Source organism: Salvelinus sp. IW2-2015, linkage group LG32, assembly GCF_002910315.2.
Source record: "Salvelinus sp. IW2-2015 linkage group LG32, ASM291031v2, whole genome shotgun sequence".
Classification (NCBI taxonomy): Eukaryota; Metazoa; Chordata; class Actinopteri; order Salmoniformes; family Salmonidae; genus Salvelinus; species Salvelinus sp. IW2-2015.
In genome coordinates, this window is record NC_036871.1 from 20,510,218 (window position 1) to 20,536,669 (window position 26,452).

General features: G+C 41.1%; 1 protein-coding gene across 4 annotated transcripts; it reads right to left on the reverse strand.

Moving 5' to 3' along the window:
* Positions 1-1,202: 1,202 nt before the first annotated feature.
* Positions 1,203-21,069, reverse strand: LOC111956908 (kinesin-like protein KIF2C). Of its 4 annotated transcripts, XM_023977608.2 has the most exons (22): positions 20,899-21,069; positions 17,669-17,763; positions 15,649-15,732; positions 15,491-15,539; positions 15,366-15,398; positions 13,086-13,217; positions 12,732-12,845; positions 12,425-12,525; positions 11,597-11,692; positions 11,457-11,511; positions 11,194-11,356; positions 10,887-10,977; positions 10,708-10,771; positions 9,005-9,096; positions 8,705-8,847; positions 6,077-6,281; positions 4,741-4,851; positions 4,383-4,450; positions 4,214-4,310; positions 3,242-3,325; positions 1,516-1,609; positions 1,203-1,365 (listed from the first exon to the last, which is right to left on the reverse strand). In XM_023977608.2, the coding sequence occupies exons 1-22, from the start codon at positions 20,957-20,959 to the stop codon at positions 1,289-1,291; spliced, it is 2,109 nt and encodes a 702-aa protein (XP_023833376.1). In that variant the 5' UTR covers positions 20,960-21,069; the 3' UTR covers positions 1,203-1,288. The 4 variants fall into 4 exon arrangements, with proteins under 4 accessions (XP_023833376.1, XP_023833379.1, XP_023833377.1 ...); XM_023977611.2 differs by lacking the exon at positions 13,086-13,217 and having other exon boundaries at positions 20,899-21,065; XM_023977609.2 differs by lacking the exon at positions 15,366-15,398 and having other exon boundaries at positions 20,899-21,052.
* Positions 21,070-26,452: the final 5,383 nt, after the last annotated feature.

A 26,452-nucleotide genomic window follows, 5' to 3' on the forward strand; every position in this document is an offset into this window, starting at 1 on the left:
ACTGCTAGTCTCATAACTGATTGTGAAGAAAATGCAGTAGGTTAAGGTTCTGTTAATCCACTATACAACTGAATAAATGTGCCTTTATAAAACCAATTATACTCAACATGATATCGCTGTATTTTACATAAGTGAACAGTATGCTACCAGACAACTGAAGCACACAGCTGAGGGGGAGCGAAACATTTCAAATAAATTCTGAAACCCTAAATAATTTTGTCAACACAACATGGACATCAAGAAGCTATAGAACTTTCAACTTGATGTGGCTACGTGCGGTTCGTTTTGAAATTGTTTTCTAGGCGATCAATTTATTTATTTTTTATTTATTTTTAAGCAGAGCTACATATCACCACAAATAATAAAAACACTGCTCGTTAACCATTATTGAGACACCGAGTTAAAAATAAAAGAAAGTTAATTTGTGTTATACTAGGCCATTACAAAGTGTTTCGCTTAGCACTTGCCTGTGAGAACGGGCAGACAAGACTGCTGGTTGGGGGAGGGTTGGTTCGGGAGAAGGGAGGGGAGTACCACCCAGTGAGATGAGGGTGGGGGTTGTGCTCATAGGAAACAGTTGTGCTGCATGCAAGGCCTCACACCATGCTGTGGGGCCACCCAGTCGCCAGCAGAATTTGTTTATTTTTATTCTTTGGGGAAAATTGTTCAGTGTGAGATGTTTATTAGAGCTTTGATATGTCATGTGTCAGCTTTTGCTTACAGGGTATGTGTATACACAAGCTGGACTTGTGTATAGTGGAGGTTGGGGTCGAGAAGCAGAAAGGAAGGAGGAAAAAAAGGGAGGTAGAAACAAAGCCCCCACACAGAGTGCTAGGCAGATGTGCATGGGTCATCCACCAGCGGTCTCGGTTGATGTCATGGGGCTAGAACGCAGCTCCGTGGTTTGTATACATGCCATACACAGGGAAACACATTTAAACTTCTTGAAGGAAATTAAAGAGCATTAGCCAAATGGCTGGTTGGTTGATAAATGCTACAAAATAACATATTGGTAAAGACCTTTATTATATTCACAAATCATATAAATGCTGGACAAATCTCCAGTTTGAATACAAATCCATTTAAAACATGAACTGTTAACATACTTTCACAGAAACCTATGGTATGTAGTGAGAGGCTTTACAAGTTAGAGGTAAGGTTCTTTCATGTACAATTAAATGAAAGTTAGTGGAAGGGAATTTATGCCCAATTGAACAATGAATAGTTACTGCATGATAAAACTTATTAGAACATTATTCCCAAGTGAACAAGTTGAGGGATGTCCCTCTCAGCAATAACCTGATTTGGGCGACATCCTTGCCAGTCGCTCTCCATCAATGGCAGACTGCAATGCCAGGACTGTGTCTGTGAAATAAATAAATAAAAATCAGCCAAGGCCAGTTTTATAAAAGCTAGATGATACTTGGGATCAACCTTGGCTTCAGACCTCAGGTTAGGCTGAGAATGTGTTGATGGAATTACAAATGTAGCTGGTTTATTAACACATCCACACACCCAGTAATTTTCTTGCGTAGTCCACAATATCGGTCGCCCCAGCCTCAATGTCATATGATGGCATCTCCATTAGCTTGATAATGTTACTTGCTCCCTGTACAACAGATAAGACAGTGAACTGAGTGATACATTTCTTAAAATAAAATAAAGTCATTACACAGTATCATTCACATTTTTTAACACTACAGTTATTTGTTATTTCAAGTCCAGTTATAGTGATTGACATGAACTTTTCAGCCACTTGTCCTTTGGACAAGTAGGACAGATTTTTTACTTGTCCAAAAGCTCAAGTCACTTGCTCCCTCACCCAAAAAAAGGTCTAACACCATGGACCAAAAAGGTGATTGAAAATGATGTTGTATGATGCAAGAACCACTACACAGAATAACCTTCATTATGATCACTGGTATTGACAATGGTAGGCTGCTGGTCTCTGATCCGAAGTATTATATATCTCCTGCCGTTGAGGCCTTGAGCAAGGCACTTAACCCCCCACAAACTAAAAAACAGCACTGACAGGCTACTGTATAAAACACATTGAGTCCATCAACCCTTTATCTGGAGAGCTACTGGGGGTGCAGGCTTTTGATCCAACCCTGCTTAAACACACCAGACTCAGCTTATCTGTTGAGCAGCTGATTGTTCAATCAGACCTGGAGCAAAAGCCTGCACCCCCAGTATCTCTCGTGGATTCTCCAGGAGGGTTGGTCACACTGCAACATTATTTTACAATCAAGTACTTTTAGTCTTTATAAAATAATTCCCTCATTCAACGAACTAGGGATCAAATGGCTAAGGTGGACGAGGTAGCTAACAAAAAACGTTTATCTATTGGTTAGGTTACATTTTTCGGTGTTCATGGGAGATCTTGACAGCATAGGAGTTACTTGTCAATTAGGCTATTCTAATAATATTTTGTCAGAATTACATGGCTAGTATTGAATAGTTGAGAATCCTAGCCAATTTTGAGTGCTTGAGAGACGGTTTTAGAACCGGAGTATGCAGCATTGGTTTCATCAACTGTGTTTTGGCCAGTTGCAGTTAAACAATAGTGCCAGTGAAAAGTTTTTTTATGACATGGGACATGACAATGACATTAATGCATGCTAACAGCTAAATAGTTAATTAGTGAGATAACCAATTCAAAACATAGTGTAGGTTGGCTGGTTATCATTTAGTTAGTCTGTTGTATGTCATTATTTTACCTGCTGCACAAATGTCTTGCTCGCTCTCCTCTGGCAACTGCGCACCGACTCAAACGCAGGTGATGCACACACTATGACTTTTCCAGGAGTTTCATTGCTAACCAAAACTTTGCTATAACTGGGCAAATAACTCACTAGCAATTATCAACAAATGTGCAAATGCAGCTAGGCTCATTTTGACCTCAAACACATCTGGCAACTGCATGATTGAAAGACAGCTTGTGCCTGTCAATGCAGGCCTACAATAAATATACTCCGATGCATTCTGCAGAGATTGGGAGGACAGTGAGTAAAACATCACATCTGCAGGACACTGATCTAATTATGATCGGAGTAGCCTAAATGTTTTTTTACATGTTCGCTCAGACAACTTAAATCTATAATCTGCTTGTCCAACAATTTGTTCTACTTGCCCCGGACAAGCATTAATGTCAAGCCCTGCAGTTGCATCAAATTATATTGCAATTCTAGGTCCAGGATGTGTCAAACAAGGAGTCTTTTGGACAGGGATATAGGTATACCGTCAACTCCTCGTGCACCCTCTCCTCCAGCTCAGAAACCTGGGATATGGCTTCATACACGTCGGTCATGGGTACAATGGAGTCCTGCAAAGACCATAAGTTAATAACATGCTCAGTTTAGTACTAATATATATATTTTTTAAAGGAACTCAGACCGGCTTTAAACTTACTCTTGAAAGTAGTAATAGTAGAACGCACAAGGTGCAATTTCGAAATTGGGTAGTGCATCAGCTCCTCTTGTCATGTCAGCCGTTATTTATAACCGGTCAGAAATGTCCAGATCAAGTAGCCATGTCAGCTAACGTTTTTTTTATTTAGTGTTGTAATGTTTTTGTCACCAAAATATCACATGAATACACATTAGACATAGCAAAATGTATATAACTTGCAATAAAAAGTTAGCTTTAAACCTGCAAAGTTCTCTCCAACAACAAGAGGGGTGTTTTTAAATTTTACTACACAAGTCAGTTAAGAACAAATTCTTATTTACAACGACTACCTACCCCRGCCAAACCCTAACGACGCTGGGCCAATTGTGCGCCGCCCTATGGGACTCCCAATCATGGCTGGTTGTGATACAGCCTGGAATCGAACCAGGGTCTGTAGTGAAGCCTCTAGCACTGAGATGCAGTGACTTAGACCACTGCGCCACTCAGGGCGTGAACAGTTTGTGTCATGAACAGTGCTTGTGCTTTTAGAAATAGACATGGCATGTGCAGGGGGTGGGCGCGGGATGTTCCCCAACGCTGGAAGAGCCCCCCCCACAGTGAAAAAGTTTGGGAACCCCTGCTATAACACACGGAAGAACAGGAAGTATCTGGTATGATCTCTTTTTAAAAACCTCATTAGCACAGTCTGTCCCCTGAGGACCAATCAGGGGTAAGCAACTAAACATGGGTTGCATCTTATTCCCTATATAGCGCTCTAATTTCAACCAGGGACCATGAGCGGCCCAGGGTCTTTTGAGCTCACCTCTTCTGATGAGGAGCTGTCCTCCACTTCCATCTCATCAATCTTCTTGGGAAGATCCGCATCATTCATCTTTAACGTCCCATTCAGTTCCTTCACTCTAACAATTAATTAAAAGTTACATTTAGACCTACAACTGGAAATATCGATCGATCAATTGTTTTGACAGTACCTGTCTGCATAGCGTAGTGTGTTCACAGTGGAATCGCATGAGGACATTCCAGGAGACACCATTGCAATCTGGAAAATAAGAAATCCAATAAACAAACAATAACATCATGGCCAATATTAGGTCTCCCGTCTAGTAATGTAGGGAGAGGGAAGGCCAATCTTAACTTTGCTTAAATAAAACAATGCCTTAAAAAAAAAAAATGGTGAGCACATTTTCCTTTTCAAGAAGGAAAAGAGGGGGGACCACCACAGCTTAGCCTGGTCCCAGATCTGTTGGTTCTCGTGACAACTCCATTGCTGTCATTATCAAGCACATGTGCATCTAGAGCTAAAGCCCAAAGAAAGGAGACAAGCCTTACCATGCATGTCCTGGAGTTCTCGCCGATGAAGGAGTCTCGGAGTACCTGTGTCAGCTTGCTCATCCTGAAGGGGATGTGGTGGCTGTCCATCCCCAAGGAGCGAATGCATTCCTACAAGGAGAGGAAGGAGCAAGCAGGGTTTAGACTAGGGGTGTCAAACATAAAGATCATATTAAATCCAGCACGTGGGTGCTTTGTGCACAAAAAAAAGTAATTGTTTTTCTCTTTTTATAAAAAAAAATAAACGACCTCAATTGACACCGAAATGACTAAAACCTAGGGGTGAGCATCTTTCCCATTCAAGACAACTCGATACGCATCTAGGTACATAGGCTCCAATACGATGAACGTTTTGGTTTGAAACGATTCAGTGCGATTTGGTTTGATTAGAGAATGAATCGATGCGATTTGGTTCGATGCACTAACATCTAATTCATTTTCCATTCCAAATCTGCTGCTGGCCCTCCTGAGCTGGATCTGTCCAAGCTGACTTCTCTGCGTGCATAAATGATGCATGTCTATGGCGTATACTACTCTATGTAGGCACCTAATCCGAGCCCATTACCACCAAAACATTTGAATAGAAGACTTGTAACGTTTGAATCTATAATTCAATCGATATTCAATAAATGACAGAAAAAGGAATCTCATGCTTATCTGAATACTTGTGGCCATTATCACGATGCATGTCATTAATTTCACAAAGTAAGAAATCAACATTTGCTCTTTTGGATGGCAATTTATGACAATTCAGTGTAATTAACTTTTAGTTTTCTCGGCATAAAACAGTATATCGGCAGACGTATCATATTGGTAAGTTTTAACCCCCAAAATCCGGACACCAAAAATATTGGTCAGGCTCTACTCCGGACCTCGGGGAAGATCGAATGCAGCCTGCAAGGCTAAATGAGTTTGCCACCCCTGGTTTAGAGTAAGGAGCTGCAGCTCACAGCATGGTAACATTTAGAAAGAAACCCTCCACCGAATTAGCTCCTCACTGAATATTCTCAAATCATACACATCTAAACTCTCATTTTGGGTTAAGATTTTTTATTTTATTTTTATAAACACATTGATACCACTGGTGACATTGCCAACACATTTCTGAAGGGTTTTGCTGTACATACAGGTAGTGCATGCCTGCTATATGATCATATTCACTAGGCACAAAACGGTAGAGGGACTACCTGAACATGTCCCCCCCCAAAAATGGTCAGTTTCCATTTTCCGTTGCAGAACGTTTTGCTACCGCGTGTGCACTAATGAATAGGACTCAGGTAAAAGGGATGTCTAAAGAGTGAGAATGAAAGGACAGTAGGCTAGTAGTTGTATTCACCTTGAGAGCCAGCAGGCTGCGGTTGATCTCGGCCGTCTCTACGAGGGTCTGTCTGTCGCTACTGCGAACGTCAATGCCCCTCTCGTTCCCTGCCAGGTCCACCAGGGAGAACTTCCCGTGCACCTGGTTCCTCCTTCGCAGGATCACCTGCAGGACAGCGTGGGAGCGAGACGAGTTGGCATTGGCTGACGTCTGGCCGGACGTCCTGAGAAAGAGGTGTGTCAGATCATTATTCCCAAGTTATTCACTACGCTAAAGTTAATACTGGCAGGGGTGAAAGTAAAGTGGTGCGGTCCGTCAATCCGGCAAAAATAAATAGTGGGGGTACACCGTACCTGTAAAACATAAGCCTGTCACAATAATGAACACAAAATGTCAAGAAAACTGTAGGTTAATAAACCATTATTTATCATTACCACATGTCAGAGGCATTAAAAATGTGTGAATAGACTTGAACGGGTGGTATAGTTTACGCTCCAACATGCGATGTGGTTTGACGAGAACATTGACATTTTGCCAAGGCAGAGATGAGTGGCCGAAACCGAAAGGGGACAGCAGTGGAGGCATTAATTCTGTCCTAATGACAATCGCCAAATGTCTTTACACTTGTGTAACATGTCTCTTTCCATTCACCTATTGTTTGGAGGCTTGAAATATGTTGCGAGTGAAGGAACATGCGCGGGTAGTCTAGTAAAAGGAGCCCTTTGAAGTGACTGACAGATTAAAACAATGTGACTGGTAATAAATTTTTAAAAGTCAAATCTTGATGACCAGGCCCACAGAGCTGCTATTGAATGAATATGGATTTTAAATAGGACCTATGATTAGGTCCCACATCAGGCCCACCCATTAGGGTGGCAGTTTGATGTGGGAGGCATTTTCCGACCTAAAAACTGACCAACACATCACATTATTCTGCCCAAAAACAATGACAACTTCTCACCCAGTGGCATTAGGGCTATATAGATGAGCGCTGATGCCGCCCCATGATATGCAGTGCCCACTTTGCCAAAGGCAGGGTGCAAATATTTAGCTTGTCCATGCCCAGTACGCCTCTCCAATGGGTTGTTGGAGAGACGCAGCCCTGCGGTACTCCAGCAAATTCATTTAACATAGGCTAAATTATGTAGCCTACAGTAGAAATAGTATTACCGTATGTGGTTTTTCTGTAGCCCATAGACTGGAGACCAAATATATTACCATGTCACTAGAGACATTTTTTTAATCATTAACTTATGAGGAGAGTGTGCAGGAGAAGGTCAACTAAAAAGGCAAACATCAGCTTTGGAGAGGATGTGGCATAATCAGAAGTRGACAGCAAACAGTGCAGAAAATAATCATTTAAACAATAGTCTTCACTTTAATTTCGACTCCACTAACAAGAGGGCTTTGTTGGAGCTTATTTCTTCCTATAAAAAAAATAAAAATAAAGTTGGTCTATCTGTTTGACAGACTCAATTTAGCTATCCATAGATTTGTCAGTATAGCCAAATCCTCCAATACTATCACCATGCACTCAGTATAGACTGAGGACTTGGTGTTTGGTTAATACCAGGACTCTAAATTGAGTGAGGATATGCCATACCCTTTCTTAAAAGGGCAAAAGGGACTTTATATTTTGAAATAAATAAAATATCCAGATAWTAAAAAAGTGTTTTATAACAATGCTTAACTCCATGATGCCTTATGATAGAAACAAGCTTTAAAATGGCCACAAGAGATGTGACTGATGGATATGGGGATATATTGATTAGTTTCTATGACTTTATGAAGCAGCCTTCAATATTTTAGGAGACTAAATGTACTTGGCTCTTTTGTCCCCATTAATTGATCTTCACTTTCTAAAAAGAGAAGATGCTTAATAATTGAGAAAATCATCAATGTAAATCAGAATGAAAATATTAGGATATGTTATGGATATTGAAGTGATTTAAATAGCCTACTAACCAGATGTGTCAAAAGTAGTTTAAATTTGTAGCACAGGCATATGAATTGGATTGCTGTTATGTTGCTCTGCTGCCTATTAGGTGAGAAAACAATTGGCCCAAGACCAAACCTACTGCCAGCCCCTGCTGTATCCTACACTACTCTAATTTAGCAGGGATAGGAGGTGGGCAATTTTGTCTCTTCTAGGGCGGCAGAGCATACAGGGCCGTAATGCCGCAGATTTATTATTATTTTAATTTTTTAACAGTGCACACACAGGAGGTTCCATACTGAGAAGAAATGAATGGAGACAGGAACATGCACACCTGTGTAGGCGGAGTAGAACACTTAGAGAAAAGATAAGCAGTGCTCCGATGCAATTCTTTCCTCTTCTGAGAAAGATATTGGTGCCATATGTCAAAAAACAACCAAAAACACAACACACACGGGTGACAAAGTCAAGAGAGAAAGATAAAGGGGCCTGTTCAGGAGGGCGCAATGTAACAGAACGTTAAGATAGAAAAGTATAATGTAGAACAGATATAATCGTCTATCAGAATAGGTAATCATGTCAACCATAAGAATGTTCTTAACTGACTTGCCTAGTTAAAAAAACATTCATTACGCTTCTATATGTAAAGTTCTGAGTGTTTCACCTCACTGAATACACCCTGGGTGGAGTAAAAAAAAACTAGTGTGTACCTGCATGCACTGCCCATCTCAATCATCTTGATGACGTCTTCAGCACACGAAATGTACATCTCCTGCAGGCCGACCACCTGGACCTGTTGTTTCTCATCCTCTAGCACTCTCAGCTTGGCCTTCTTGTTCAGCAGATCAAATACCTGAGGAGTAAGCAAGTGTGTTAACAAAATGTCAAATGAGTCTTCTCTACACTTTTGTCCTATTATCATGGAATCTCCACCACCCAAAAATATTATAATAATGTCAACCATCCAAACCACCAAGCTGCTTGAGGAGCACTGAGCTTTTCCTTCTCACCTTGCTGTTGTAGATCTCAAAGAAGGTCACGTAGGGACACAGGTCCAGACTGGAATATCTCCTCTGCTTCAGGAGGGAGAACACATCCTGAGCTGAAGAACAAATAAGAGGAACAAGGAGTTACAGGACACTGAAAGACACATTGAAGTATGTCCTAAGTAAAGGCTATTCACATATAACCTTCATGTACAAAACCTTTTTCTTTGTATCTAAAATGTGAGGTGGACAGATCTATTCCTTAGTACTGATCTCAGAAATATCTAGGACTATCAAAATATTTCCTAATCAAATAAGTTAATTGCTCACGTAAACAGGTTAGCAGATGTTATAGCGGGTGCAGCAAAACGCTTGTGGTTCTAGCTCCTAACAGTGCAGTAAAAATGTAAGACAAGTACCAAAATCTACATTAAAAAAAGAAAGAATCAAAGGATACCTCATAGGGATGTGCATCTTGCCCTTTAAAGACGTTTCAGTTTTAAAAAAAAGACTTGGTTCGATACAATAACATGTTGCATAAACTTCCATTTTCCTTTCTACATTCAAATCTGCTCCTGATGGAGCCCATGAGCTAGGCCTCTGAACTGACCGTGTCTGGAAATTATTTATACGTCTATGGTGCATGTAGGCACCGGAGCTGAGCCATAAGGGAAACTGGGTATCTAGCCAGCAGCGTTGCAGTTCTTAACACTCAAACCTCTGTCTTGCCCGTTCACTCTTTCCAAGAGACTGACCAGCTGAATGCCATGATCTCTTATTGATGTCACTTGTTAAATCCACTTGAAATCAGCGTAGATTAAAGGGATTTTTAAGCCTCGAGACAATTGAGACATGGATTGTGTGTGTGTACCATCAAGAGTGAATGGGAAAGACAAAAGATTTAAGTCCCTTTGAACAAGGTACGGTAGTCGGTGCAAGGCGCACCGGTTTGTGTCAAGAACGGAAATGCTGCTGGGTTTATTAGGAAGGTGTTCTTAATGTTTTGTACACAATCCATGTATTAATTGTCTCAAATCCTTCTTTAACCTGTCTCTTCACCTTAATCTACACTGATTGAAGTGGATTTAACAGGTGACATCAATAACGGATCATAGCTTTCACCTGGTCAGTCATGTAAAGAGCAGGTGTTCCTAATGTTTTGTACACTCAGTGTATAGCACAACTTTGGATTTCACAGTCTCAAAATCGAATGGTTTAAACCTTTTGGAAGTTGACAGATTCGGAGAGAGCTCATCTTGTTCTCTCGGTTGGACCATGCAGTACGGGTGGCAAAAGTATCCTGCGGCAGATGGCTATATAGGTCTGCTCATATAGTACTATTAAAGTCCCAGTGCGCTACTTTTGTGAACAATATACATATATTTTTTTAATGGTGTGATGCAGCACCCTCAACACCCCTACATCCCACAGCTATGCTTGAAGATCAATGACTGTCAACATAATTACATGCTTAGTTGTCACAGAAAGTAGTAAGAAAGAAATTTAAGCAAAACAATTATGCGAACCCGTGGTTCGTAAAATTTGAATCTATTTTCTAACCGTTGCATGCTACATTTGGATTGGTTAGGAGTCCCAGCCGGATCACTGCTCTCATGTCTTAAACATTTGAACCAGGGACCGATGCGTAACGGTGAATTGTTACATCCCTAATAACTAAGCCAAAAATGTAACGTTGAAGCCAATAGCAGGGAGACATAATGAATTACCTGCCATGGCATAGATCCCTTTCGCGCTGTTCTGGCTTTTCCCTGAAAAATCTCCTCCCATTGTCTGGATAGGGTAAAAGATAAGTACAAATTTTACATGACATGTTAAAAAAAAATCTGGTGGACTTTGAGACAAAACTGCTCTAGTGTCAGCCTATCAGGTAAACGGTAAGACTTACATGAGTTTTACCACTTCCAGTTTGTCCGTAAGCAAAACAAGTTGCCATCCCACCGTCGAAGATGGTCTGGACAAGAGGCTTGGCAGTGAACCTACCAGTGAAAAATATTGGTATATAACCATCTTGCGAAAACAAGTAATGATGATACAAACTTCATACAAGAGAACATGCTTGCAAAGGGTATTTGAAAAAAAATGTTTTGTTTATATATATATATATATTTTTTTTTTTAAATCAGCAAATTGTAAAATAATCCTGATAGAGAAAAACAGAACACCATTGTTTAGAAACCAATAAATGTGAATACCTGTACACTAAGTCATTGGTGGATGACTCGTCAAAGGAGTAGTCAAAATGGAAGACCTGGTTGTCAAGGTACTTTGTCAGGTCCACTTTCTGCTTGGGCTCATGAAGGAGCAGCGTTCCATTACCAGGGATAGAAACCACATCAATATCGTTCTTAGTCACCTCTAAGACAACCACACATAGAAAGTCAACATGAGAAGCAGCTTGGTGGATAAAGGGTCAGTCAGATAAAAGTTTTAGTTTGGTCAATTAAAAGTAAGTAACCTTTATTGTTGAGAGGACGCTTGCGAACACACACACAAATTCTATGAGCTTCAACCTGTGAATCAAGAAGAAAATTACATAGCTGATAAACACTAGTTAAGAAAGGCCTCCCACATTTTAACTCTTCTCCTACATCTTACCAAATCAGACAGAGATAAAGGAAGTACTTCCAAGGTCTCTCTGAACTCTTCAATCATCTGGTAAAACTGCTTGTTCGGTCGGTTTGTGTCTTCAAACTACAGCGAGCAGAAATACATGTAACGGAGAAAGTGATGGGTAGTAGTATTTAATATTGCCAATACATTAGTAAAGGCTTTTAATGTGTCCACAACGTCAAATGAAAATAAGAGGAAATTGACAGTAAGTCCGATCTACCTACTGGTATGCATCTACAAAAATAATGAACACAGGACATGGGCCAATAGTACCWGGTAAACCTACAAACAGTGGCCGTGTCTGAATACCCATATTAGAGTACTACATACTCAAACTGCAAACTAATTTCGGTGTTTGATCTAGTAGAACCGACTTGTCTTTTCCAACTCATGTGTTTGGCAACAGCTGATAATCAGATAAATTGACACGCCGTACCAAATTAACAAATTACGAAGTCATAGCAAGTGCACATTAGGAGTACCATTTTCAAAATTTCACATAGTATAACATTTTCTTTTCTCGCATACCATTTAGTCATGACCTCGACTAACCTGTACCCGAACATTGACTTGGTACCGGTAGCCCCTGTATATAGCCTCGTTATTGTTATGTACTTTTATTGTGTTACTTTCTATTTTGCAAATATTTTTTTAACTCTATTTCTTGACCTGCATTGTTGGTTAAGGGCTTTTAAGTAACATTTCACGGTAAGGTCTACACTGTTGTATTCGGCGCATGTGAAAAATAAAATTTGATTTGACTAATATGGGTATTCGGACATGGCCACTGTCTCATGTGATCAATTCTCTTACTTTTCCTTTCTTGGGCACCATGTCCAAGCTCTTGACTGCATGGGACAATCTTTTGTTCACTGGTTTGCTCATGTCTTGGGGTAGCACTGATCTCCGTCTGCCTGAAAGAGTGAAGTATCTAATGTGATGAAGATGCTCACAAAAGATAGCAGGGCGTCTCATACTAGGATCAGGTCCCCCGGTCTATTTAATCTTATTCATTGTGATCTACAAGGCAAAACTGATCCTAGATCATCACTCCTCTTCTGATGCAATATAAAAATACAGGCCCAGGGAAATAAAGTGATGTGTGTGACTCAAAGCTCACTTGAGGTGACTGAGGAAACACTCTTGGCCTCATTCTCCTTCAGGGCCTCGTTGACTGGGGGCAGGACAGCAGTCGGTCTCTGACTGTTCCTTTTCCTCTCTCGGTTGGGCACACCTGGAAAATGAAGCAWGATGACAAAGGTGAATATCAAGAGGTCTCCAAGTCACTGAGTGAAGCATTCAGAGGGTAATGGGATAAATTATGCCAGTATGTTTGTGCCTTCATGCCAACTCCTTGTCACACCAAACAAAGGCTTGATAATGACTGCAATGGAGTTGGCAAGAGCACAAACAGATCTGGGACCAGGCTATAGGGGAAAGGCAATAAGTCAGAAATCATTGAGGCACCCCCCACCTGAAGCTTTGAGGACAGAGGGTGGATACTCTGAAGACAGGGAGTCATGCTTAGTCTTAGCAGCAAGCTCAGAGACAGGAGCAAGGGTCCGGAACAAGCATGTCTGCCGTGTAGACTTTCTTGGAAGTGGAACTGAGAGGAAATTAGTAATTTAACTACAGTTAAATGAAGTAGATTAATAACTCCTGTTCATCATCCTACTGATCCCAACACTAGACACCAAACCATCAAAATTATGATTTATATGTAGTCCTACTAAACAGATGGCCACCTTCATACCACCACTAATAAGTGGGTTCAATTTTAGTTGGGTGAATCTGGCATGCCATAATTTACATTTTTACATTTTAGTCATTTAGCAGACGCTCTTATCCAGAGCGACTTACAGTAGAGTGCATACATTTTATTACATTTTACATACTGAGACAAGGATATCCCTACCGGCCAAACCCTCCCTAACCCGGACGACGCTATGCCAATTGTGCGTCGCCCCACGGACCTCCCGGTTGCGGCCGGCTGCGACAGAGCCTGGGCGTGAACCCAGAGACTCTGGTGGCGCAGCTAGCACTGCGATGCAGTGCCCTAGACCACTGCGCCACCCGGGAGTCTTAATAATCAAATGAGAATTGCAGCAAATGCATTACTTTTGATTTCAATATAAGCTGTAAAACAGAGATGAAGCAGAAACAGTGCCGTGTTAAAAAGAGAAAAGCAGACAGTAGCTTTGGGAACGACTTCAGTGCTTATTAGAAAAAATTGTGGCGAGTTTGTGGAAACAAAGAACAATAGTATGCTAAGAAATAAGATCCAAATCACTGAGTCTGCATTTCACTAGGAAGAGTGATAGTACACTTACGCAAACTGCTTAGGGTCACTATTCGAATTATAGACATATTTACACGGTCTTTTGGAACCCATCACATAAGGAACCTTTGTCACAAAATGGCATTCTATACTGAACAAAAATAAAAACACAAGTGTTGGTCCCATGTTTCATGAGCTGAAATAAAATATCCCATACATTTGTCACATGCACAATTTTGTGCAGAAATGTGTTTACATACCTGTTAGTGAGCATTTATCATTTGCCAAGATAATCCATCTACTTGACAGGTGTGGCATATCAAGAAGCAAATTAAACAGCATTTGATCATTACACAGGTGCACCTTGTGCTGGGGGCAATAAAAGGCCACTAAAATTTGCAGTTATGTCACACAACACAATACCACCAATGTCTCAAGTTGAGGGAGCATGCATTAGGCATGCTGACTGCAGGAATGTCTACCAGAGTGGTTGTCAGAGAATTGTAATGTTAACTTATCTACCATAAGCTGCCTCCAACAGCATTTTAGAGAATTTGGTAGTACGTCCAACCGGCGTCACAACTGTAGACCACGTGTAACCATGCCAGCCTAGGACCTCCACATTCGGCTTCTTCGCCTGCGGGGATTGTCTGAGACCAGCCACCCGGACAGCTCATGAAACTGAGTATTTCTGTCTGTAATAAAGCCCTTTTGTGGGGGAAAACATTCCGATTGGCTGGGCCTGGCTCCCCAATGGGTGGGCCATGGCTGTGCCCCTGCCCAGACATGTGAAATCCATAGATTAGGGCCTAATGAATGTCAATTGACTGATTTCCTTATATGAACTGTAACTCAGTAAAATCGTTGCATTTATATTTTTGTTCAGTATAGTTTACAGGTAACTGCCAAAATAAATGAAACACCAACATAGTGTCTTAGAGACGTTGGGCCACCACGAGCCAGAACAGCTTCAATGCCCCTTGGCATAGGTTCTATAAGTGTCTGGAACTATATTGGATAAATGCAACACCATTCTTCCACGAGAAATACCATAATTTAGTGTTTTGCATTCTAGTTGGAAACGGTACACGCCACATGATTATACTCTACATTAGTTAATAAGTTATGTACAGAAAACATACATACTTTTGAAACAAGGGCATGTCCACTCAACCCCACTAGTAAGTAAAGACAAGAGTAAAATTGTGCACCTGAAGATAGAACCACATAATGGCCTGTATCTTCAAATCAAGGTATCAGGCTGCCCACAGGGAGCCCCATTCCGATATTTTGCCCAATTATTAGCCAAAAATCTGATTGGTCAAAAGACCAATTAGTGTCAGAAGATCAGAATTTGGTTGCCTGTGTAAACAGCCTAAGTGTGTGTGGAAATAGGCCGATATGATGTGATTCCATCTCATATAAAGTGATTTAGCATATGATTTGCTTAGAGAAGAACATGCATTGCATGCAAACCTGTCTCCTCAGGAGGACCCGCTGGAGTAGAAGCTTATGAAGGAAATATCCATAATTAAACCATCATACACACAACGATGAAATCTACACTTAAGACATACTAGAACTAGGCAAAAATCACTTACGACTGGAAGGAGCAGGGACCCCGGATGAACGAAGACGGCGTTCAAATTTCTGGAGAAAAATCACAGGCAAACATTGCTCCTGACGTTAGGACCACAAACTTTCAAATGAATGCACTTTGAACCTTAAGTTCCTAGGTCCATCCCTAGAGTACGCTTACCTTCTCTGGAGGCGCAGGTATACTAGTTGGTTTCATGTGCTCAAAAAGCTCTTCATTCAGGGACCATAATTCATTCATTTCAAACTAAAGAGCAGGAATAGTAGTATGTCAACAATCAGTTTCAGTTGACAAGACTTACAGCACATAGTATCTTTCATTGATCTAGATATGCTAACATCTGTTAGTATTTTGATAATTATTGCACTGTTGATATGTCAGCAGTAAAGTTTTCAAGATGGAACATTTTCAGTACAAAGCAAGAAGTGTGACGATGCAAAATGCATAATCATGACACTTGCTGAATTGTACTCTAACATAACGGGCTAATCTCCACAGTGAAGGAAGTTCACCAGAGAGTGGAGTTTAGTCCAATATCTGTACAGGGATGCAAACTGGTGAGGGCCCAAAAAGGTGACACTTTTTTTTGCACTGAAACATGTAAAAGAAATCCCTGCTAGGGGTAAATACAGGTTAACTAATTAAACAAAGAAAATGATATACATGATCAGTATGTGTGTAAAATAAGTGGTTAAWGTGAACCTAACTCACAACTAAACAAATGTAGAGAAAGCAATCCAATGTTATTTGTTGCCTAGCCTTCATTGCAAATGACACTCAAGCCGTGAGAAAAAAACAATACACTAAAATTGCTGTTAGCCATGACAGCCTTTATAATAGAACGCTTGTGGCACTTGGGGAAAAAACATCTGAAGTAGAAATTGATCAAGTGCACAAGGCTACATGTGTGCAAAAATAACATTCACAGAGTAAAAACATTTAATAATCCCCCCTCACACACGTGTTACTGTCAAGTTCAACCCAACAAAAGCAATATCTTTGGGCTACACTGCATTGCACACTTTCTGCCTGTGGAGATCTGTACTACAATGTGCAAGCAGAGCATGATACCCTTTGTTGGCATAATTGATCTCTTTCAGGCAGAGAGTACACCTGGCATAACTATTTTAATCCACTGTATTGAAAACGTGAGAAAGAGGGAAAGTGTGTGGTGTTCCTTTCATCTAGTGGCATCCAGTTTAAGCCAGGCCCAGCTCCACTTGTTTAAAAAGCAACATCATATTTTCACCTAATTCTCTCATTCTGAAAAGTAACCACATTCTGTAAAGGGAAAACATTACTTTGTTAGCTAATGAACACGTCACAGATTGCCATGGTCCAGTAAGCAACTAACACGTTATAATTTGAGGAACGGCGTTGTGCCGAAAATCTCCCCTCTGCCAGAATTCTCCCCACTTTCACGTGAAAGCGCACACTCAATTCCTTGTTGCGACTTGCTTGCTAGTTGAGATTTCTGCCCTTCACTCTGTTGTCAGTTTAGCCAACATTTCACTTATCTTAGTAGCAGAAACCTTTTTTTTGTGTCCTTCAATGCAGCCGTCAATGATCACGTTAGGCTGCGTTTCATTTTCTATGCCGGTTTGATCGCGGGGGAGGCACTAGTAAGGWCTGCAGTTTTCGGTTTGGCTATTAGTCTATAAATAAATCTCTTTGCCAAATTGAAATGTTTATTGCCTGCCTACATTTTACTCCCTCTATGTTTAATACAACACACAATTATTCATTTTGGTTGCCTATCCTGACATGAAGTTTGTCATGACAAAAATAAGGAAATTAGAAGGGGGGGGGTTTCGGCAAGGTCATTTTCTTGCCTGACGAAATCATCAAATTAATCAAATGAAGAATTGAGTGTGCGCATTCTGCAAACGGGGGGTTTCGGCACAACCGCAAGGAGTCGTATAACGTTACCAGTTAATATAATAGCGAATTGTTTAGGTTACTAACGTTAGCTGTCTGACTTCATTAACCAGCTAATTTTCACACCATGAACTCAATTATTTGATCAGTAAAGTTGGCTCTCGCTCAACATTTTTCTGGCTAGCAAATGACGTAGGTCACCTATTTCCGATTCAAAACGGTGAATTTCGCCAAAAGGTGACTAGTTTGCATCCCTGAATCTGTAACATAGATAAGGCACTTGTCTCGCTCTCGAGCCACTTACCTCTTTTCCCCTGCATACAGATTTCTCAAACCATTCAACCATTACAGTACGCTTTGTGGAATCCACAGATTTGACATTTGCAGGATGCACTCGCCCTGTAAAACACATTTAGAAGTAGTAATATCATGTAAATTACACCCCGTTTGCTAGGCCACACCAACACCCTAGACCAGAGCTACAGTTCTTTCAGAAAGTATTCACACCCATTGACGTTTTCTACATGTGTTACAGAAAGAATTTTAAATTGATATGTTGTCACTGGCCTACACAAAATACCCCATAATGTCAAAGTGTAATTATGTTTTACAAATTAATACAAAAATAAAGCTTAAACTTCAAGTCAATAAGTAAATAAGTGCTTAACAAGTCACATAAGTTGCATGGACTCACTGTGTGTAGTGTTTAACAAAGGTGTAAAGTATTTAAGTAGTAGTTTCAAGTATTTTTACTTAAGTAGTTTGTGGTATTTACATTTGACAACTTTTACTTCACTACATTCCTAAAGAAAATGATATACTTTTTACTCCATACATTTTCCCTGACACCCAAAAGTACTCGTTACATTTTGAATGCTTAGCAGGACAGGAAAATGGTTTAATTCACACACTTATCAAGAGAACATCCCTGGTCATCCCTACTGCTCTGATCTGGCGGACTCACTAAACGCATGCTTTGTAAATTATGTCTGAGTGTTGGAGCGTGCCCCTGGCTATCCGTAAATTTAAAAAATAAAATAGTGCCGTCTGATTTGATTAATAAGGAATTTGAAATTATTTATACTTGTGTATATTTTAGGGCCATTTGACCAAGGAGAGTGATGGTGCTGCATCAGATGACCTGGCCTCCACAATCGAGATTGTTTGGGATGAGTCCGTATCTGATGTGACCACCATTTGCCTCATGCAGCATGACACATCTCCGTTATAGAGTTGATCAGGCTGTTGATTGTGGCCTGTGGAATATCGTCCCACTCCTCTTCAATGGCTGTGTGAAGTTGCTGGATATTGGTGGGAACTGGAACACGCTGTAGTACACATCGATCCAGAGCATCCCAAACATGCTCAATGAGTGACATCTGTATAGAATGCAGGCCATGGAAGATATGGGACATTTTCACCTTCCAGGAATTGTGTATAGATCCTTGCGACATGGAGCAGTGCATTATCATGCTGAAACATGAGGTGATGGCGGCAGATGAATGGCACAACAATGGGACTCAGGATCTTGTCACGGTATCCATGTGCAATCAAATTGCCAACGAATAAAATGCTATTGTGTTTGTTGTCCCGAGCTTATGCCTTCCCAAACCATAACCCCACCATGGGGCACTCCCCGTCGCAGACCAGGATGTCTTGCTCTCAGACAGACTAAACAACTTCTTTGCTCGCTTTGAGGACAATACAGTGCCACTGACAAGGCCCGCTATCAAAACCTGTGGACTCTCCTTCACTGCAGCCGACGTGAGTAAAACATTTAAACGTGTTAACCCTCGCAAGACTGCAGGCCCAGGCGGCATCCCCAGCCGCGTCCTCAGAGCATGCGCAGACCAGCTGGCTGGTGTGTTTACGGACATATTCAATCAATCCGTATCCCAGTCTGCTGTTCCCACATGCTTCAAGAGGGCCACCATTGTTCCTGTTCCCAAGAAAGCTAAGGTAACWGAGCTAAACGACTACCGCCCCGTAGCACTCACTTCCGTCATCACGAAGTGCTTTGAGAGACTAGTCAAGGACCATATCACCTCCACCCTACCTGACACCCTAGACCCACTCCAATTTGCTTACCGCCCCAATAGGTCCACAGACGACGCAATCGCAACCACACTGCCCTTAACCCATCTGGACAAGAGGAATACCTATGCGAGAATGCTGTTTATCGACTACAGCTCAGCATTTAACACCATAGTACCCTCCAAACTCGTCATCAAGCTCGAGACCCTGGATCGACCCCGCCCTGTGCAACTGGCTACTGGACTTCCTGACGGGCCGCCCCCAGGTGGTGAGGGTAGGTAACAACATCCCCACCCGCTGATCCTCAACACTGGGGCCCACAAGGGTGCGTTCTGAGCCCTCTTCTGTACTCCCTGTTCACCCACGACTGCGTGGCCATGCACGCCTCCAACTCAATCATCAAGTTTGCAGACGACACTACAGTGGTAGGCTTGATTACCAACAATGACGAGACGGCCTACAGGGAGGTGGTGAGGGCACTCGGAGTGTGGTGTCAGGAAAATAACCTCACACTCAACAAAGGAGATGATCGTGGACTTCAGGAAACAGCAGAGAGAGCAGCCCCCTATCCACATCGACGGGACAGTAGTGGAGAGGGTAGAAAGTTAAGTTCCTTGGCGTACACATCACGGACAAACTGAATTGGTCCACCCACACAGACAGCGTTGTCGGAACTAGAAGCACAAGCATTTCGCTACACTCGCATTAACATCTGCTAACCATGTGTATGTGACAAATAAAATTTGATTTGATGTCAACATCAGTAAACCGCTCGCCCACACAACGCCATACACAGTCTGCCCGGTACAGTTGAAACCTGGATTCATCCTGTAGAGCACACTTCTCCAGCGTGCCAGTGGCCATCAAAGGTGAGCATTTGCCCACTGAAGTCAGTTATGACGCTGAACCTTTTGTCCCCAGCACAAGGTTCACCTGTGTAATGATCATGCTTTTTAATCAGCTTCTTGATATGCCACACCTGCCAGGTGGATGGATTATCTTGGCTATGGAGAAATGCCCACCAACAGGGATGTAAAGAGAAAAACGCTTTTTGTGCATATGGAAAATATCTGATATTTTATTTCAGTTCATGAAACCAACACTTTACATGTTGTTCAGTGTAACGTTAGGTCACCTAACTTTATCACTACACCGGCCATAACTAGTAAAAACTTTTTAAATAATTACTTTATTATCCTATAGCTAGCTGTGTCTACTAGCAGCTAACTTAACCACACAAGTAACGTTAACCGCACATGCACCAATACGTTTTTCGATTAACTTGAGTGGCATTCAAGTACCTAATTCAATTCGTCGAGTTTTGTAAATTATTCACGTATAATTTACTGACATGCGTTAAAGTGTATTACAACAAATAATGTTGTTCATATTAGCTAGGTAACGTTATCATTTGGGAGGTAAATATGGCTAACTGCAACACTAACAAGCGAAATAAACAAACCTAGCTCACAATTCCTTAACCTAGCCAAATTAGCTTACCATCGCTTCTTTGGATGTTGACTGAAACCCCAACAAGAAGGTTCGCCATAGCTGAATCCATGTTAATGCGTAAGCTCACTTGCCGAGTTTGTCAAAGTTATTTACATACAACCTAACGTTAGCTGGCTACAGTCAAGCACCAAACAAATTCCAATCAACCGCCAAATGTTTGAAATCCGTGTCTCGTCAGAGGATGAAGTAGAAAAGGGCGATGCTGATTGAAGCAAGGGCGTTCTCAAAGATTGTCTATCAGAAAAAGTAGCTCGGTAGCCATATAGCTATGTGGTATTATTGCATTTTTTTTTATTAAGCTCAGTGAGTATAACCAATAACGATACATTTGAACGAATATAGTTTGGACATAGTGAAACATTGTTTGCATTTCCTATTTTAAATACAGGTATATGATGCAATGTCATACATAACCACAGTGTGGCAGTAGCTAGCTACTATACAATTTGGAACCTCTGTAGCTACCAATTGGCATGTTTGTTTGGAACCTCAATAATCAACAATTTGTTACTTTGACTCATTGCAAAGACACTCATTATTTGCTTATTATGTTAGTGTAATAAGTGCATCGGCCTACAGTCTTGAGCTTGATACTCCCAGCCCTGCCTGACCCCCCCAAATGTTTTTGGGATTTGCCTTATGAGGACATCATTACCTTTTTCAGTGTGAATTGAGGGTAGTTACTTTATCTGCCATTTTATCCAGTTGTTTGGGATAATACAGTCATTTTGTTGGGCAATATGGGCAAACTAAAGTGCTACAGTTTGTTCTCTCCTTTATTTGTGGGTGGGTTTGAAAAAATAACTAGCCTAATCCATACTTAAAAGTGGTTATAAAAAACGATTTACCAATACAGAATGGCCAGGTTACAAACCATGAAAACATATTTCCCCTGAGATCAACTAACTGTGGATGATAACCTTATGAGTCTAGATTAGAGGTAGATTAGACTCTATCAAAACCGAACCTGGCCAGAGTAGACATATTGTAGCTAAGATTGGGAACAGATGGACTGCGTTTTCCCTGTCAAACCCTCACTGACATGAGTTACAGTATTGGGGGGAGGGGGGGGGGGGGTGTTTACTTCATTGAGCTCAATGAGCTGTGATGATATTGTAAACAGAGTTAGTGATTGCAAATGTGTCTAATAAGTGTCTAATTGCATTCAACCTCCCAACTTATTAATGCATTGCTTTTATTGTCAGAAACCACAGAATTCCATGTCTGCAGCTGCACCCAGACAGCCTATGATGCTCATATAGCATTAACTTTATGCAATGTATTTATGGATAGTATAGCTCAGCATGATGCTCAACTGCTCTGATCATTGAAGCACATGCTCTCTCCTGCAAACCAAATGTAATGAATACACAAAGAAATAACATGACGAGGATGGATCTAATAATCAACAAAAGAAGCCCTGTTTTACTCCTCGACGTTCATAAAACTAATGATTATGACTCTAAATGAAATAGGTTGCATTATATTACAGTTAGTTAGTGGATTGATTAGTCAATAAATTAAGTCTGAGCTGTAGACGTGTGTGATCTATAACTCAGTCACAGGCAAATATTTACACTGCTTCTGTGTGTGAGTGCACAGGGAGTCTGACAGGATGTGCAAGGACTTCAGTGAAGTACAGTAACAGCAGTGATGTGTGGCCACATGCATGATCTGTTATTCCCATCATGCCATGGGAAGTAGCCATCTACATTGGCCTTGGTGGGGTGTGTGTGAGTCACTCTCTTGATTTGTTTTTTAAATGTATTTAACCTTTATTTAGCTAGGCAAGTCAGTTAAGAACAAATTCTTATTTACAATGGCGGCCTACACCAGCCAAACCTGGACAATGCTGGGCCAATTGTGCACCACCCTATGGGACTCCCAATCATGGCCGGTTGTGATACAACCTGTAATTGAACCAGGGTGTCTGTAGTGACACCTCAAGCACTGAGATGCAGTGCCTTAGACCGCTGCACCACTCAGGAGCCCTTGTATGATGGATGATATCCGTAGAAATTACCACACCCATTGAAATGTCACCTTCAAATCTTCAAGCTACAGTAGTTATACGGTATGACCCCTTCACTTCCTCTAATAGTACTTCAAGTTGATCAAAAAATATATTAAATTCCAGTCTTAGAAGAATGACAGATACTCGAATGACTGCTAGAAAATAAATATTGTTGTTTGGGGTGAAGAGTGTGTGAGGAAGTTCCTTATCCCACTTCAAGTGATGTAGGCCTATTCTGTGAGGTAGCATTGAATGGCTGTAAGTGTAAAAAGTGTTGTGCAACGATATTGACCAGGGGTTTATGATTCACCACTCCTGCTGAGGTGGGAATAGGTTTGTTTTGGGAAGAGTCTATGAGGAGAAAGGTTATGTCCCAAATGGCACCCTAATCCCTATGTAGTGCACTACTTTTGACTATAGCTCATGCCCTGGTCAAAAGTAGTGTACTTCATAGGGAACAGGGTAACATTTGGGACACCCTGATGCCTGAAGTGGTGTGAATGAACCTTACAAAACCCTGTGAACAAAAAAACAGCCAGTGTGACCTGAGGTCTTACTTCTGTGTCTTAGAACTGGTTTAGGCCAGAATGCTCACACAGCTTTTATGACAAATTAAGCCATAAAAATATTCCTGCACACAATACAGTAAAAACTACAAGGATCTCCAGGTTCTTATGCATGACATAATACAACAGAGGTAGAATTCTTATTTGCCGAAGCAGAAGCAGTAGCAGAGCTGGTGATGTCATGAATCTTAAACTCGTCTTTTTTAGTGTGAATTTTGTGACTCATTGAAAACGACAGTTGTTCTTTATCATTACAGTTGCGGTCTTGCGTGAGAACTGAGAAGGGAGATGTTTGAAGACCAAAATGGTTTTTGTTTCTACTAAATCTACATGAGGCTATAAGACAAAGTTCCCCCACCACCCTCTCTTGTACACATTTTTCTCTGACACATCGAAGTGAGAATGAAGACAATACCTGAGTCACTCAACAGAAAAAATGATTAGTTTTTCTTTTCCTGTTTCCGTTTATTGGATTTCTCCACAGTCTCGATGATCCCTTCCCAACCCCTAAAGACAAGACAGATTCGCTTCTTTTGCTGATACCCTGTGCTGGTGGTTGATGACTGACAAAGGCCAAGAGCGAGGCCGGGTCCGTATCCATAAAGCGTCTCAGATAGGGAGTGCTGATCTAGATCAACGTTTTGGCTTCAAGATTCATTTGATAAGATTAATCTGGACAGGTGGTCCTGATCCTTGAATCGCTTCTCCTACTCTGAGATTGCTTTGTGGATACAGGCCAGAATCCAACTCTGGTGATTCATCCCGATGACTCATATATTTAGTATATAATATATGTCATATTTTTTATGGATGCCATTAATGCTGATATGCTGAGGCTTTTATTAGTAGCAGTGGGACACTAGGACTATTTCAACAACTAAAAGGACACAAAACGGAGAACAATACTTTTTTGAATAATCGGAGATTGCAAAGGTGATTATGCAAATGTGTCTAAAATAACATTGCATTCAAATCCTCCCAACTTATTTAATGCTTACTTATTGTCAGAAACCACAGAATGCCATGTCTGCAGCTGCCACCAACAGCCTATGATGCTCTTAACATTAACTTTATTGGCAATGTATTTATTGATAGTATAGCTCAGCATGATGCCACTGCTCTGATCATTGAAGCACATGCTCTCTCTGCAAACCAAATGTAAATGAATACACAAAAAGTAATCATGACGAGATGGATCTTAATAAATCACAACAAAGAAGCTCTGTTTTACTCCTCGACGTTCATAAACTAATGAATATGATCTAATAAGGTAGGTTGCATTTAGTTACGTAGATTAGTGTATAGATTACGTCTGAGCTGTAGACGTGTGTGATCTGTTACTCAGTCACAGGCAAATATTACACTGCTTCTGTGTTTAAAGCACATGGAGTCTGACAGGATGTGCAGGATTCAGTGAAGTACGGAAAGAAAGCCTCAGTAACAGCAGTGATGTGGGCCAATGCAGGATCGTTTTTCCCATCATGCCATGGGAGTAGGCGTCTACGTTGGCTTGGCGGGGTGTTGTTTGTGTGAGTCACTCTCCGCGTTGAGTCAAGCTTATAGTCCAGAGATGGATGATATCCGTAGAAATGACACACCCATTGAAATGTCACCTTAAATCTTCAAGCTACAGTAGTTATACTGTATGACCTTCACTTCCTCTAATAGTACTTCAAGTAAATAAAAAATACATTAAATTCCAGTCTTAGAAGAATGACAGATATCGAATGACTGCTAGAAAATAAATATTGTTGTTTGGGGTGAAGAGTGTGTGAGGAAGTTCTTATCCACTTCAAGTGATGTAGCTATTCTGTGAGGTAGCATTGAATGCATAAGTGTAAAAGTGTTGTGCAAAGTATTGACCAGGGGTTTATGATTCACCACTCTGCTGAGGTAGGAATAGGTTTTTCTTGGGAAGGCCTATGAGGAGAGAAGGATATGTCAAATGGCACTCTATTCCTATGTAGTGCACTATTTTGACTATGGCTCATGCCCTGGTCAAAGTAGTGCACTTCATAGGGAACATGGTGCATCGGACACCTGATGCTGAAGTGGTGTGAATGAACTTCAAAACCTGTGAACAAACAGCCAGTGTGACCTGAGTATTACTTCTGTGTCTTAGAACTGGTTTAGGCCAGAATGCTAAACAGCTTCTATGACAAAATTAAGCCAAATAAATATTCTGCCACATACAGTAAACACTCAAGGGATTCTACTCAGGGTTCTTTCACTGACATAAATAACACAAGAGGTGAGATTCTTATGATTGCCGAAGCAGAGCTTTAGCAGAGCTGTGATGTCATGAATCTTAATCTCACTTTTTAGTGGATTTTGTGACATGAAGACGACAGTTGTTCTTTTATTACAATACGGTCTTGTGTGAGGACTGAGGAGGGAGCTGGGCTGATAGATAAAAGAGGTCTGTGTTTACTAAATGTGCATGAGGCCTATATAGCAGCCAGACAACGAAGCATAAAGTAATGGTGGCTTCAGTGATTAGTTGGGCCAACTCACTAAAACACACCATGTACTGGCAAGTGGCAATTCTTTTTACTTATTGTTCGCTGATTTTCAGTCGATGGTTGAGAACAGGAGCACAACTTTCACTGGGGACAGGGGGGACATGCCCCCCCCCCACACACAGACACACATTCTGAAATTGCATTTTTGTCCCCAGTTTTATCATTGGAATGTGATACAAATTAGGCAACGGTGTTCTTTAGGACATACGGAGCCTCACGAGTGGTCGGGTAGGCTGTTTAGAGTGTTATCGACTGGTAGAAAAATATATATAATAATATAATCTGTCCTCCCTTTTTAAACAAAGTTGCACACATGGTTGGAAAATCAGTAAAACACAATATCTTGAGGAGAATGAAAGATTCAAGTCAGTGAAAGGGGAGTACTACAGTTAAAAAGCAAGAGAAATTCTATCCTAATAGTTTTTGCTGTAATTTCTATC

What these genes read in the sequence shown, in the direction of transcription:
- LOC111956908 (XM_023977608.2), bottom strand. Translation starts at nt 20,959, where the DNA reads ATGGATTCAGCTATGGCGAACCTTCTTGTTGGGGTTTCAGTCAACATC. An exon ending in TACCTGCGCCTCCAGAGAAG is followed by an intron (nt 15,540 to 15,648) that starts GTAAGCGTACTC and finishes ATTTTTCTCCAG; the next exon opens with AAATTTGAACGCCGTCTTCG. An exon ending in CTACGCAAGAAAATTACTGG is followed by an intron (nt 1,366 to 1,515) that starts GTGTGTGGATGT and finishes TTTATTTCACAG; the next exon opens with ACACAGTCCTGGCATTGCAG.